This window comes from Chenopodium quinoa, unplaced genomic scaffold (genome assembly GCF_001683475.1).
Source record: "Chenopodium quinoa cultivar QQ74 unplaced genomic scaffold, ASM168347v1, whole genome shotgun sequence".
In the NCBI taxonomy this organism is placed as follows: domain Eukaryota; kingdom Viridiplantae; phylum Streptophyta; class Magnoliopsida; order Caryophyllales; family Amaranthaceae; genus Chenopodium; species Chenopodium quinoa.
The window spans coordinates 875,856-891,343 of NW_018743574.1; the positions used below are offsets into that span (position 1 = coordinate 875,856).

Below are 15,488 nucleotides of genomic sequence, written 5' to 3' on the forward strand. Positions count from 1 at the left end.
GGACCTTCTTGGTCTTGAAAGTGGTGGACTTGCACTCTCCTATGACAGGTGCGGCCCAGACTTGTATTTAACGGCTATTTTGTTTCCTCAAACCATCAAGCTTAAGCTCAAGCTCAAGGCCAGGGCCACTTTGTAAAGGAGCGACGCAAATGACTTTTTTGATAAACTTATTTTTTGTCATTTGCGTCGCTCCTTTATAAATAAGCGACGCAAATGACTTTTCTGATAAACTTATTTTTTGTCATTTGCGTCACTCTTTTATAAAGGAGCGACGCAAATGACTTTTCTGATTAACTTATTTTTTGTTATTTGCGTCACTCCTTTATAAAAGAGTGACGCAAATGACTTTTCTGATAAACTTATTTTTAGTCATTTGCGTCACTCCTTTATAAAAGGGCGACGCAAATGACTTTTCTGATAAACTTATTTTTAGTTATTTGCGTCGCTCCTTTATAAACAAGCGACGCAAATGACTTTTCAGATAAACTTTTTTTGTTATTTGCGTCGCTCCTTTATAAACAAGCGACGCAAATGACTCTTCCAATTAACTTATTTTTTGTTATTTGCGTCACTTGTTTATATAGGAGTGACGCAAATGACTGAGTAGACAATACAAAACTGCTGTATTTGCGTCACTTGTTTGTTTAATGAGTGACGCAAATGAGGTGAATTTTTTTTTTAATTATAATATAATAATTGCCTTGTATATGTTTGTAGTACCTGTTTTCCTAGGTATAAAGTAATATGCTAACGCTAATATAATTGAAATTAAAATGCAATATTATTGAATAATGCAAATGTAAATTTTGGCAGAGTCTCCTTTGTCATTTGGCCTACCCATAAAATTGGGAATGACGGCATTATATTAACAACCTGTCCAATAATTTACATCTCAATATCATAGACATTATACTCATCATCCCAACACCAATTAACCAAATTACTTCATTTCAAGCCTATAATCCAAAACAAGAGTCAAACATGCGCTAAGTGGTAAATCTAAAGTTCAACATTACATATAAAATACTCTGCCCAAATATCTCGGATCTCATTTATCTCCTCCTCGGTGTAAGGTGTAGTTCTTGAAAAATTCTATCAACACAACAAATATACAAGAGGAAAGTTTTAATTCAAGATTGTAGCTAACATCAAATTGTATTTATCAAACAAAAATGAAATATTTGACAACTCATACCTGAATAAGATCTTCACTGCTATGGTGATGTTCAAGTATTTCGTACATATAACGCATGACGTAGTAGCCACACTCACGTCCACCCAATTGTTGAGGACACTACATGTAATATATTTGTAAGTCGAATTAAATTGCTATACTTCAATTATTAAGAAACTAAAAGTTAGGGTAAGAAATTAAGGTAACCTGTCCCAAATGCCATGTCAATTTACTTCCCCTAGATTTTCCACTTAATGCCTTAAAACTTCGAAAAGCACTACACATTTGAAACAAATAACATATATATTACTCTTACACACATAAAATCATGACATTAATAACAAACTAGACTTACTTTGTCATTGCAAACTTAATTGCTAAATTTCGCTTCTGCCTCAAAGAATCAAAGATGATGACTTCACGCTTAGCCATGCATAAGACTAAAAGAACCCAATGATTCCTACATAATAAATTAGACACACATTTGTAAAAGAGTAAAATAATATCAACAATTTGCAAAGTTCAAATAAATACAAGTTCAAAGTTTATACTTTTCATGGTATGGGCATAAGATGAATTGCTTAGATTTTTGTTTTTCCATCACATGTGTCATGTATAGTAGGATACGATCAGCATCACTATGCAAATAGGTTTCTGAAATCATTTCCGGACACATGAATCCAATGGAAGCCACTTCCTCCATATCGAGTAAGTCACTCAAGGCCCTACATATATTTCATGTAATAACATTATAAATAGTAATAAATAAGTATATGGGAAGAGTGAAATTTGAATATCTTACATCATAAACACTTGCAAAACTGAAATATTCAGCCAAGCTCCTGTGAGAAGTTGATTGACATCTTCACGTTTGATAATGATGTCCTTACTGTCTTCATAACTAAAGGTCCAAGCATCAGCCTTAACCTTAATAGTTTCACCTTCGGGTAATGAAGATAACAAACTATTCAAAGACCCACACTTCTGAGACAAGTTTTCCAAAGCATAATCCATAAGAAAAACTTTTTTTGGATTGGTGTTGGACTCTTTTGTTTCGCGACCACTTTCAACTACTTTCAGTTTGTCTTGCATGTTTTCTTTGGCCGCTTTGTTGTTACCATTGTTCTTATTTGATATGAATTCCTAATCAATAGTAAAGCAAATCTGTTCAACAATTTGCTATATTTTGTATGGCAAACTATATGTAAATTGTTACAAAAATAATTTACCTTGTCATGCATGAGTGAAACCAAGTCTTTCGGCCATTGGGTAAATGTACTGTGAGCATGCTTAAGTTTCTTGATGACTGAAGAAGGAACTGGAACCGAGAATTCTTTGAACTCGTCAAAAAAATCATCAACACTCACCCTCACGTGATCCGGAAGGAGGTTACTATGATGATCAAGGATTAACTCCGGATGATATGTACCTTCAGCTACAATGACTTTCTCAGAGTCATTTTTCAACAATGATAGCCGACAAGGAACCGGTTCCTTACAAAGATAGAAAAAACTCATAATTAAAAAATATAGAAAACTGAGTTACAAAGTTAAAAGTATGTCGCAGTCATAAATAATTAAAAAAAAAGATAAAAAATATAAAATAACAAAGTTTTGGATACCTGTATGTTTGCAAATGGATCATCTTCACAAATGGGGCAAGGAGTTCTTCCCTTCACAGTGTACCCCGACAAATTCCCATAAGCTGGGAAGTCATTTATCGTACAAAAAATCATGGCACGTAAAGTGAAATTGGTTTTACTATATGCATCAAACATTTGGACACCTTCATTCCACAACAATTTCAAATCTTCAATGAGAGGCGCTAGATACACATCAATGTCATTTCCAGGTTGTTTAGGCCCAGATATTAGAAGGGACAACATAATGTATCTAGACTTCATGCATAACCAAGGAGGCAAATTGTAGATAGTTAGAAGAACCGGTCAGGTGCTATATTGGGTACTTAGTGTCCCAAATGGGTTCATTCCACCTGTACTAAGACCAAGCCTAAGATTTCGATCTTCTTCACCAAAGTCCTTGAACTTTCGATCAATGTTCCTCCATTGCGGGGAATCAGCAGGATGCCTCATTAACCCATCTTTCTTCCTCCCATCAGCATGCCACCTCAATAATTTTGCAGTTTTTTCATCCGAGAAGAGTCTCCTAAATCTCGGTATAATTGGAAGATACCATAATACTTTAGCCGGAGACCCTTTCTTACACATCTCACCAGTATCATTCATCTTGTAACGAGAAACTCCACACCTTGGACACTCATGCAAATCAGCATACTCATTTCGATATAACACACAGTCATTGGGACAAGCATGTATCTTTTCATACTCCATACCCAAGGGGCACATAAGTTTCTTGGCCTCATAGGTGGAGTTTGGAAGTTCATTCCCGTCGGGAAACATTTCTACTAAGGCTTCTAACAACTGCGTAAAACCCTTGTCGGTCCAACAATTGCTCGCCTTTAAGTTGAATAACTTCATAATAGCACCAAGTTTAGTGAACTTTGTACAACCAGGATATAACGGGGTTTCAGCAGCTCTCAAAATACTATCATATGTCTGGGGACACTCCGTGAAGTGGTCTTCAACATCATGCATCATTTCATCTATCCTGTCCTTCTCCACTTCACTCTCACTTTCAACACCAATATCATCAGCTGTATCGATATCCTCACCTTGGTGTTCATTATCATCATCACAATGATTCTCATCTTCCCTTGGACAATAACTAGAACTTGCCTCAATATATATGCTCTCACCATGCCATGTCCACCTCGTGTAGTTTTCTTTAAACCCACGACGAATTAGATGATCTTTAATATCAACTATATCACGATATCCCCTCGAATTATTACAGTCACAACAAGGACAAAGAATAATCTTTGATTTATTCTCTGTTTGGTGTTTTAAGGCAACAGTGCTAAACTCTTCAGTTCCTTGTAAAAAACTTGTACAATTTTGTTTACCATACATCCAACTTCGATCCATTTTCAACCACTGAATAACAAAATTAATTTTAAGATAATGTGTATATTTTGTAACATATATAGCTCCTTAACCATAAACAAGAATATAAGGCATCAAACATTTTCATTCAAAGTTTTTATCATGTAAATGCAACTCCGGATGATCCAATAAGGTCCTTATCACTCCAACCTAACCCATTCTTGAATGTCCTATCTCACTAATAACTACTTGTAAATTTTGGTTCTAAAGAAAATCCGGAAGCATTTCCCTATAGTTCTCCAAGCACACAATGTAGATAATCGGCTATCAACATATGTACCCAGAGAACAATCGGGAAATAGTGAGCCATGATCTTCTTAGACCCAAAACAATTCAAGTAGTTATCACCTAAATGAGATAGAACATTCAAGAACAGTCCCAAACCGGGGACTATTCAAGACTTACTCCTAATGAGTAAGCCCTGAACGGGTATCTAAGCCAATGATGCAAGTATTATTGCAATTCCAATCAATTATATCACAATTAAAAATCACATACAATTCACAATCATTATACCAACCAGAACAAATAAGTTAATATTGCAAAGAATGGTTCAGATATATATACCACAAGTGAAGACAATCTCGTATGCGTACTACCGCCTTAATCGTTTGTCCACAACCAGAACCTCGAGAAACTTGTGGAATTCACTTCCGCATAATTAAGAATCTGCCATAAAAAATTACATATATTAAACCAACATAGTTGCGTGTGTGCTCGTGATCCTAAATCTCATAGAACAAGAGCGAGCACGAGAGAAATAGAGTTCAGGACATTACTGTAAGTGCCTAAGTAGAGGTACTTGTTCTCATAAACGCGCCCAATTCGTGCTTCCCATCACCCATTATGATGATGCCTTTAAAAAAATTAAACGATAAAAAATAATTTTAATAAGACATTCAAAGAACCATAGATGTCACATGACCCATAAAATTAAAGAAAAAACAATGAATGTTCAAAGATGCAAACCAGCAGCTCAAAGATGCAGCTGCAAACCAGTAGTATATTGCAAAACAGCAACTGTAAAAATCTACAGACTAAATGTAGAGAAAATGGGCACTGAAAGTAATATTATATTATTATTGGAAAAGCAATTGGTGATCTATGATGAACCTGATGAGAAGGAAAAATGGATAAAACATTACAGCAACAGACATAAAATGGAGAGGTAACTCACAAGACCGCTCATTTACTTGATCGATGGAATATCGAAGAGCTTGCTAGTGAAGCAGGCCCGTAGTTGGTTAAAAAAGTAGGCTTCTACCAGTGGGATCTTTATGGAGAGTTCAGAGTATAAACATGTAAGACTATTTATCAATAATCAATATTGTTTAGTATGCAAATATCTGACTGGTGGAATGTAGTCTTCCAAGTTGATCTCTGTGGAACTCTTTGTGTTGGTCAGTTTGTAAGATGGCTTCCTCCATTCTAGTGAATTGAAAGCCAAACACTTTCAGAAGATCAATTTTTCATGAATATGTTCTGCTTTCTTTGAATTCTTTCTTGCTAACCTTAGGATTCTCTTATAATCTTATTCATAGCCAAATGGACCTACTCTATGATGATTTATGTGATGGTTTTAATTTTCTAAAAATAGTAGTAAAAAAAGTGAAAATTAGCTGAGCATGATACGGGAATTAAGCAGATATTATGACCTTCAGTATTTTCTTCTACTCCTACATTAAACCTTGTTCAACAATGACAGGTTATTATAGTACAGTGCAGTAACTTATCAGTTATCACCATTTTTTTTTGGTTGCAAACTATGAATTAGCAGTTGTGGGAATCAAAATTGCTGCCAATCAGCCAGAATACTCTTTCTTTCCATTTTCTCGTGGACCCAGTTGGCACTGAACTCATGTAGGGCAGTTGAATGTGCATTCTGATTATAGATGAAGGCATACTAATTCTGGTAATGGCAACTTCATATATCTGATCAGTTATCAATATTTTCACATGACCCATAAAACTAAAGAAAAAACAATGAATGTTCAAAGATGCAAACAAGCAACCAATAGTATATTGCAAAACAACAACTGTAAAAATCTAAAGACTAAATGTACTAGCTGAAAATATGCAGGTGAATATATTAAACCAGTAGAATTGAGATGAGCCTCAATGAAAATTCAATGACTGAAATTATAAAAATTCAATTAAATCTGCCATATAATTTCTAATTAGTGAACTAACACTAAACCTGAAATTAAACTACCATAAATAGAAGCAATCTTACCATAGGTGAAATTGATTTCAAAAATTCAACAATGTCTAGCCGAAATCGATTTTTGGGGGCGAAATTATGCGATTTTTCCACTCGAAAATTCAAAAATTCAACATTGCTGTAATTTGCTTGAACTTCCTCGGGTTTTTGGGGGCGAAATTAAGCGATTTTTCCAGTCGAAAATTTCAATAATTGCTCGAATTTTTTCAGCAGGATTTTTAATTGAATTTTTTGGGGTTTCTAGGGTTCGAATTCGTATGGAATTGAGTACATTTTTTGCTTGAAATGGGGGATTTTTAGTCGAAAATAATCAATTTTTCTGGGGTTGAAGGGTTCGAATTAATTAGGGTTTTTGGTCTAAATTTTTGCTCGAAATTGCTCGGATTTGCTGCCGATTATGGGTGTTGAACTTGATTGCGATTTTGGATGTTGAATTTGCTGGGGAATTGCAGTTTTTTGGGCGAATTTGTGGGTGAATTTTGGGCGAATTTGTTGGATTGAAGGGTCGAATTGCAGTTTTCTGTAGAAGCAATCAACTCTGTTTTTTTCATTTAGTGAATTAGTGAAAGATTGGCATGAAAAGCTAAGGTCAAAAAAGCGCAGAAATGAATAACCTAAAGTCCAATAGAGTTATTTGCGTCACTTTATAATAAAAATGCGACGCAAATAACAAAATCTGAAATGCTGAAAATTTGTTATTTGCGTCGCTCATTTATTAAAAGAGTGACGCAATTACTTCACTGCCTTATTTGCGTCGCTTGTCAATAAATGAGTGACGCAAATAATTTTAGTATTTGCGTCGCTTCAATAAATAAGAGCGACGCAAATGATAGAAAGCTAACATACACTTGACTTTTGCGTCGCTTCTTCAATAACAAGCGACACAAATAACTTTAAAGGATGGTAAAAATACACATTTGCTTCGTTCTTTAGAATGAGTGACGCAAATATGGCGACGCAAATGAGCCTTTTTCTACTAGTGGCTTGTTCTTGGTGTCGGAAATAACGAGGGGATATCTGGTTAGGTCTGTCTCTGCTGAAGAAACATGAGTTTTGTTTACAAGTGTACCTTGTCTGTAATATGTAGCTGCCACAAAGCTCTTAGCAAGCATGTGTTGGTCCTCAATGGATATGTTAAGGACCTCGATATTGTTACTGTAATTCAGAAAGGGTTTTGGAGGATTGAAACTATTGTTGCAAATTATGTTGTAGAATTTATTCAAGGAACATGACTCGTTTTTGCCATCATAGCCGATACCAAACGGGTAGGGGATAGTTATGTTTCCGCACCTAGTTTGGCAACCGGGTTTCGCAAAGGGGGTGGGCGTGGTGGCTAAAGTGGTGATTGTAAGACTAGCTAAACTCAACCATACCAGTGGCAAGAGGAGACACAAGCCTCGTACCTCAAACATTGTTTTTTTTTTGGAAATCTTTTGGTTTTAATGTATGGCTTACGAGAAAGACTATAATGTGTTTTGGTTTATGGTTTTATTGAGAATGTGAATTGAGAAATCATACGCAAAGAGGCTAGAAACTAGTATTTGTAAACCAACCTACAAACCTTAACGGTATAATACAGGATTCAATAACTGAGATAGTTAACTATTCATTTCTTTTAACTGACATATATATTTTCCCTAATGTAACTTTGAAATTTTTTCCTATTTCACAAATAATACCCAAAGTTGCAACTAATATTTAACAAAATAATATTTCTTTTGTCCTTTTATATTCCACTCACTTGTATTTTATGCGGTTTATAATACATATATTCAATGGATACTAATAAGATCATGATAATATTTAATTATGTGTTAAAATAATTTTTTTAGATACTAAACTTTGAACAATTCTAATAAGATCATGATAATATTTTCTTAGTACATAAGTTGTAATAGACAATCGATTTTTTTTATGACCAATGAATACGTAATGAGAAAGGCGGTCATAATGCTTACTAAAGGTATGCTTTGCACCCAAGTTAGTAATTTGTGGTGTTTTAATTACTGCACAATATACAAAATATTTGGTGTAAATAAGTCATAGTTTAGAATGTTGTTGAGCCAATTTTGCATTAAAAATAGGAAAATTTAGTAAATATCACCATGTATTATTCGCATTTTGTACAATACCACCTCAAGTTATCACAATCATGTAAGTATTACTTTAATTATTAGTCAAACATGTCTGTTTCTGGTAACTTAGGCCATCTACTGTTTTTTTTCTTTCCTTTTTTCTGATAAAGTTGCATGCAGTAGATGAATGAGCTGGATGGGGTCAAAATAAAGTTTTGGGACATGCATGTACTGCATGCATCTACCTTTTTAAATTATTGCAAAGTAGAAATAGTACGAAAATTGGATGAAAGGGAATTGTAATAATGGGTAGACATTTACCCATTGTCACCGGTGAATTACGTACTAAACTATATATGCTCCATTTAACCCAAAAAATACCATTCTCCAAAGCTCCTACTTGTTGTAATTCCTCAATTATTCCTTCCAAACTCTCAAAATTAATGTATTTATAAGAAAAAAAATAACAATTCATTCTTTTCTTGTATGGTATTTTCAATGTGTACGGGGTACAATGGTTCATTTATTAGATTATTGATATATGAACTTTGTATTACGAGTATGATTTTGTGTGTGTATTATTCATTATATTCTTTTTCAGAGTTTGTTATCATACAATGTTCTTTAAAGTTTTAAATAGAAGATTAACATATTTATAGTTTAGGAGTAAGAAGTACATATTCTTCAGGCTTGACATATATGTTACGGAGTACTTTTTTCTTTTCAACCAGACTGCATTTTAAGTGCGTGATGAAACTGATGATTAGGCGTGACGATTGTTTAAATTTAGTCTTTTACTCTCTCCGTCACTTATTTTTTTGCCTCAATTTCTTTAGGTCGTCATTTAAATTTTACCCCATTTTATTTTTGGACAAATAAGATCACATCTTTAATCTCACAACCATCTCATTAACCCCACTACTTACCTCTCTTGTCATTTTTTTTTTGGAAATTTTAGAAAATAACACCACAAAAAAAACACAAATTTTGTTTATAACACCACAAAATTTAAAAGTTTGATTATAACACCACCAAAAAACCAAAAAAATTGATTTCACCACCTCTTACTAACGTCATCCAAAAAACCTTAATTAGGTCCCACTTAGTATACGTGTCAAGTATATACTGGATAAAAAAAAAACACAAAAAAAAAGAAAAATCCTAACCCAGCCACCGCACTCACCACCGGCGCCATTCCACTTGCCCCCACCGCGCTGCTGGTTCCCCTAGCTGACCACCCTCGACCGACCACCCTTGACCGATCACCTGAACGAGCACCACGCTGACCCTTAAACACCGTACCCAGCTCAGCCCAGCCCCGATTCAATTTGATTTCTTGAAACGGGTTAGGGTTCAGGTGAGGGAGGTTTGTGGGTAATGTGGGTTGGGATTTCGATTTTCGACGAAAGGTCTAGGTAAGGAAGAAGATTTTGGCGACGATGGTGGTGATATAGCCGAGGTAGCTATTGGTGCCGTGATGTAGGAGTTCGGCGGCGTGGGGTGGTTTTCGGGTTTGGACGTTTGGTCGTATGAGTTCAGCGGCGTGAGTGGTTTTCGGGGAGGGGGAAGGCGAAATTCGGCGTTGTGGGGTGGTTTTGGTTGGGGAGATGGGTGTCGCCGGTTTTGGTTGGGGAGATAGGTGTCGGCGGCGGCCTGGGTTATAGTGGTTGCGGCTAAAGCGAGGTGGCGCCGGTGGTGGGGCTAGCCGGGTTAAGGGATTTTTTTTTCTTTTTATTATTTCATCTTTTTTAAACCTATAGGTTATTGACACGTGTCAATTATGGGCCCCACTAACGGATTCCATCCAAGAATCCGTTAAGTGGTGGTTAAATCAAATTTTGGTGTTTTCTTGTGGTGTTATAATCAAAATTTATTTTTTTGTGGTGTTATAAACAAAATTTGTGTTTTTTTGTGGTGTTATTTTCTAAAATTTCCTTTTTTTTTTCCAAACAAAAATTAGTAAAGTATCAACTCTTTATGGAACAAAAATTAAGGGACAGAGGAAATACAATATTACTACCATAACACTGTAAAGATAACATGATAAAAGAACGGTAAAAAGTAAAATATACACTTTGTAAAAGTGTGTTTATAGATTGATTATTGTGAAATAAAGTTTTCAAAGGCCGGACTATTAGTTTGGATGGAACAGAGGACTTGTCTCTTTGCCATGATGAGGTTGCATTGTATAGTGCCTTTTGAAATTATACAACTTTCAAAAGTTCAAAAGTTGGTGGATCATAGCATTAGCATTAGCGAGGGTGCGATTCATTTGCGTAATCATATCGATTTCAATATATTGTCCAGACGTGAATCCTCCCGAGCTTGGATTTGTTAAACTGCTTGTTTCATACGGATGGTTGCGATGGCCCAAGGATGCTTGTTGAGCCCGGGAACAACCTAGATGTAAGCATTCTCTTGTCTCACACTAATCTATATCTATACTTAGTCTTTAAAAACTCTAATCATGATACACACATGTCTTCATCCTATGTTCTCTTTTCCAATCCAATGTGCCACATGCTCACTATTCCAATCCAATGTGCCACGTGTTCATTATTCCAATACAATGTGCCACGTGTACAAATCAATATTTAAATGGAAAGTAATTAGTCATCAAATTATTAATATTAATTAAGAATTTAAAACTGAGCATAATTTAGAGATATTAGTTGGAGTATAAGCTAAACTGTTTGGATTTTATGTTAGCTAAAAGCTAGCTTTGACCTTTCATTCCACCACACAATTTAATATGGAGTATATGTAAATCTGTAAATTAAACCAAAAACCCACCGTAATCCGATGACCGCTTCATCTTCATCAGGAAACCCACAAATAATTCCACACTCTTCCTCCTCATCTCCCCTCTTCAATTCCCACAAATTAAATTCCTTTAATCATGTTTTCGGTTACAAATTCCGAACATAATAATGATGTATGTTAATGCTTTTTTAGTACGGAATTTATTCAATCATCTGCCACTACAATATTAATTCTATATAACATAGTACTTCCATAATCAAATTCACATGTAGATTCACATTTGGTGAGTGACTATCATCTTGTGCCTTTTATTATTATATTATTATTATTATTATTATTATTTTTTTTTTTTTTTTATTTTTTTTTTGTAGAATTTATATTTAAATTTTCGCTGAAATTGAAATAAAATTTAAACATGCATGAATTTTTGTTAATTGAAACCCCCAATTGTCAAAACTGGAAAATTGTTAATAAGCCTAAGTCTAGCTAATACTCAAATTTTAATCAGTTTACAGGAATGATGAGTCAATCCCGGAAATACAACCACTTGAAGACAAATAAAATCCACAACATACAAAATGGAGGAGACTAAATATGAAGACATGACGGGAAAATGTGGATGCTACAATATGAAGAATGCTATCTCATTCGGCCATTCCCCAACTATCTTATGTAAACATAGTTACTTAAACATATATTCAATAATATTTTGCTAATCTAACTTCCTAATTATTGATTGCTTACCAATCCATTGAATGCCAAATTCAACATATTATAATGCAAAACAACAACAATAACAACAACAAAAAAAAAAAAAAAAAAAAGTTATTGTTCCTCACAAAATAAGTCACGACCAAAACCCCCGATGTCTCCATACTACTATTTGTCTATTTCATGATTAAATAAAACTACATGCACCAAAAAAAAAAAAAAAAAAAAAAAAAAAAAAAAAACCAATAACAAGCCCGTACATTGTACGGGACAAAAGACTAGTTCATTTAAAATGAAGAGTGTAGTGGTAATGGATTCCCACATTGAAAGAATTCAAGAGTTATCACTGCACTACAATATAAGACTAAGGGGCTATTCCTCTCATTGTCATATGGTTTTGAGGTAGGACCTTCTTGGTCTTGAAAGTGGTGGACTTGCACTCTCCTATGACAGGTGCGGCCCAGACTCGTATTTAACGGCTATTTTGTTTCCTCAAACCATCAAGCTTAAGCTCAAGCTCAAGGCCAGGGCCACTTTGTAAAGGAGCGACGCAAATGACTTTTTTGATAAACTTATTTTTTGTCATTTGCGTCGCTCCTTTATAAATAAGCGACGCAAATGACTTTTCTGATAAACTTATTTTTTGTCATTTGCGTCACTCTTTTATAAAGGAGCGACGCAAATGACTTTTCTGATTAACTTATTTTTTGTTATTTGCGTCACTCCTTTATAAAAGAGTGACGCAAATGACTTTTCTGATAAACTTATTTTTAGTCATTTGCGTCACTCCTTTATAAAAGGGCGACGCAAATGACTTTTCTGATAAACTTATTTTTAGTTATTTGCGTCGCTCCTTTATAAACAAGCGACGCAAATGACTTTTCAGATAAACTTTTTTTGTTATTTGCGTCGCTCCTTTATAAACAAGCGACGCAAATGACTCTTCCAATTAACTTATTTTTTGTTATTTGCGTCACTTGTTTATATAGGAGTGACGCAAATGACTGAGTAGACAATACAAAACTGCTGTATTTGCGTCACTTGTTTGTTTAATGAGTGACGCAAATGAGGTGAATTTTTTTTTTTTAATTATAATATAATAATTGCCTTGTATATGTTTGTAGTACCTGTTTTCCTAGGTATAAAGTAATATGCTAACGCTAATATAATTGAAATTAAAATGCAATATTATTGAATAATGCAAATGTAAATTTTGGCAGAGTCTCCTTTGTCATTTGGCCTACCCATAAAATTGGGAATGACGGCATTATATTAACAACCTGTCCAATAATTTACATCTCAATATCATAGACATTATACTCATCATCCCAACACCAATTAACCAAATTACTTCATTTCAAGCCTATAATCCAAAACAAGAGTCAAACATGCGCTAAGTGGTAAATCTAAAGTTCAACATTACATATAAAATACTCTGCCCAAATATCTCGGATCTCATTTATCTCCTCCTCGGTGTAAGGTGTAGTTCTTGAAAAATTCTATCAACACAACAAATATACAAGAGGAAAGTTTTAATTCAAGATTGTAGCTAACATCAAATTGTATTTATCAAACAAAAATGAAATATTTGACAACTCATACCTGAATAAGATCTTCACTGCTATGGTGATGTTAAGTATTTCGTACATATAACGCATGACGTAGTAGCCACACTCACGTCCACCCAATTGTTGAGGACACTACATGTAATATATTTGTAAGTCGAATTAAATTGCTATACTTCAATTATTAAGAAACTAAAAGTTAGGGTAAGAAATTAAGGTAACCTGTCCCAAATGCCATGTCAATTTACTTCCCCTAGATTTTCCACTTAATGCCTTAAAACTTCGAAAAGCACTACACATTTGAAACAAATAACATATATATTACTCTTACACACATAAAATCATGACATTAATAACAAACTAGACTTACTTTGTCATTGCAAACTTAATTGCTAAATTTCGCTTCTGCCTCAAAGAATCAAAGATGATGACTTCACGCTTAGCCATGCATAAGACTAAAAGAACCCAATGATTCCTACATAATAAATTAGACACACATTTGTAAAAGAGTAAAATAATATCAACAATTTGCAAAGTTCAAATAAATACAAGTTCAAAGTTTATACTTTTCATGGTATGGGCATAAGATGAATTGCTTAGATTTTTGTTTTTCCATCACATGTGTCATGTATAGTAGGATACGATCAGCATCACTATGCAAATAGGTTTCTGAAATCATTTCCGGACACATGAATCCAATGGAAGCCACTTCCTCCGTATCGAGTAAGTCACTCAAGGCCCTACATATATTTCATGTAATAAAATTATAAATAGTAATAAATAAGTATATGGGAAGAGTGAAATTTGAATATCTTACATCATAAACACTTGCAAAACTGAAATATTCAGCCAAGCTCCTATGAGAAGTTGATTGACATCTTCACGTTTAATAATGATGTCCTTATTGTCTTCATAACTAAAGGTCCAAGCATCAGCCTTAACCTTAATAGTTTCACCTTCGGGTAATGAAGATAACAAACTATTCAAAGACCCACACTTCTGAGACAAGTTTTCCAAAGCATAATCCATAAGAAAAACTTTTTTTGGATTGGTGTTGGACTCTTTTGTTTCGCGACCACTTTCAACTACTTTCAGTTTGTCTTGCATGTTTTCTTTGGCCGCTTTGTTGTTACCATTGTTCTTATTTGATATGAATTCCTAATCAATAGTAAAGCAAATCTATTCAACAATTTGCTATATTTTGTATGGCAAACTATATGTAAATTGTTACAAAAATAATTTACCTTGTCATGCATGAGTGAAACCAAGTCTTTCGGCCATTGGGTAAATGTACTGTGAGCATGCTTAAGTTTCTTGATGACTGAAGAAGGAACTGGAACCGAGAATTCTTTGAACTCGTCAAAAAAATCATCAACACTCACCCTCACGTGATCCGGAATGAGGTTACTATGATGATCAAGGATTAACTCCGGATGATATGTACCTTCAGCTACAATGACTTTCTCAGAGTCATTTTTCAACAATGATAGCCGACAAGGAACCGGTTCCTTACAAAGATAGAAAAAACTCATAATTAAAAAATATAGAAAACTGAGTTACAAAGTTAAAAGTATGTTGCAGTCATAAATCATTAAAAAAAAGATAAAAAATATAAAATAACAAAGTTTTGGATACCTGTATGTTTGCAAATGGATCATCTTCACAAATGGGGCAAGGAGTTCTTCCCTTCACAGTGTACCCCGACAAATTCCCATAAGCTGGGAAGTCATTTATCGTACAAAAAATCATGGCACGTAAAGTGAAATTGGTTTTACTATATGCATCAAACATTTGGACACCTTCATTCCACAACAATTTCAAATCTTCAATGAGAGGCGCTAGATACACATCAATGTCATTTCCAGGTTGTTTAGGCCCAGATATTAGAAGGGACAACATAATGTATCTAGACTTCATGCATAACCAAGGAGGCAAATTGTAGATAGTTAGAAGAACC

General features: G+C 34.4%; 3 protein-coding genes and 1 long non-coding RNA gene across 11 annotated transcripts; 1 reads left to right on the forward strand and 3 right to left on the reverse strand.

Moving 5' to 3' along the window:
- Window positions 1-762: 762 nt before the first annotated feature.
- LOC110681852 lies at window positions 763-3,110 on the reverse strand. Of its 5 annotated transcripts, XM_021857990.1 has the most exons (9): window positions 2,796-3,110; window positions 2,404-2,667; window positions 1,977-2,317; window positions 1,726-1,899; window positions 1,530-1,634; window positions 1,382-1,451; window positions 1,196-1,294; window positions 1,012-1,092; window positions 763-981 (listed from the first exon to the last, which is right to left on the reverse strand). In XM_021857990.1, the coding sequence occupies exons 1-9, from the start codon at window positions 3,075-3,077 to the stop codon at window positions 976-978; spliced, it is 1,422 nt and encodes a 473-aa protein (XP_021713682.1). In that variant the 5' UTR covers window positions 3,078-3,110; the 3' UTR covers window positions 763-975. The 5 variants fall into 5 exon arrangements, with proteins under 5 accessions (XP_021713682.1, XP_021713685.1, XP_021713681.1 ...); XM_021857993.1 differs by lacking the exon at window positions 1,382-1,451; XM_021857989.1 differs by having other exon boundaries at window positions 763-1,092.
- A 9-nt stretch (window positions 3,111-3,119) lies between these two features.
- Window positions 3,120-4,178, reverse strand: LOC110681735. The gene has a single exon (XM_021857863.1). The coding sequence runs from the start codon at window positions 4,176-4,178 to the stop codon at window positions 3,120-3,122; it is 1,059 nt and encodes a 352-aa protein (XP_021713555.1).
- A 5,456-nt stretch (window positions 4,179-9,634) lies between these two features.
- On the forward strand, window positions 9,635-11,971 carry LOC110681855. Its single transcript, XR_002503350.1, has 2 exons — window positions 9,635-10,898; window positions 11,764-11,971. It is a non-coding gene; the product is annotated as an uncharacterized LOC110681855 (long non-coding RNA).
- A 1,164-nt stretch (window positions 11,972-13,135) lies between these two features.
- LOC110681853 lies at window positions 13,136-15,481 on the reverse strand. 4 transcript variants are annotated; one of them, XM_021857997.1, is made up of 9 exons: window positions 15,167-15,481; window positions 14,776-15,039; window positions 14,349-14,689; window positions 14,098-14,271; window positions 13,902-14,006; window positions 13,754-13,823; window positions 13,569-13,666; window positions 13,385-13,465; window positions 13,136-13,354 (listed from the first exon to the last, which is right to left on the reverse strand). In XM_021857997.1, exons 1-8 carry the CDS (start codon window positions 15,446-15,448, stop codon window positions 13,426-13,428), a joined length of 1,374 nt encoding a protein of 457 aa, XP_021713689.1. In that variant the 5' UTR covers window positions 15,449-15,481; the 3' UTR covers window positions 13,136-13,354; window positions 13,385-13,425. The 4 variants fall into 4 exon arrangements, with proteins under 4 accessions (XP_021713689.1, XP_021713688.1, XP_021713690.1 ...); XM_021857996.1 differs by having other exon boundaries at window positions 13,136-13,465; XM_021857998.1 differs by lacking the exon at window positions 13,754-13,823 and having other exon boundaries at window positions 13,136-13,465.
- Between the last annotated feature and the right edge of the window lie 7 nt (window positions 15,482-15,488).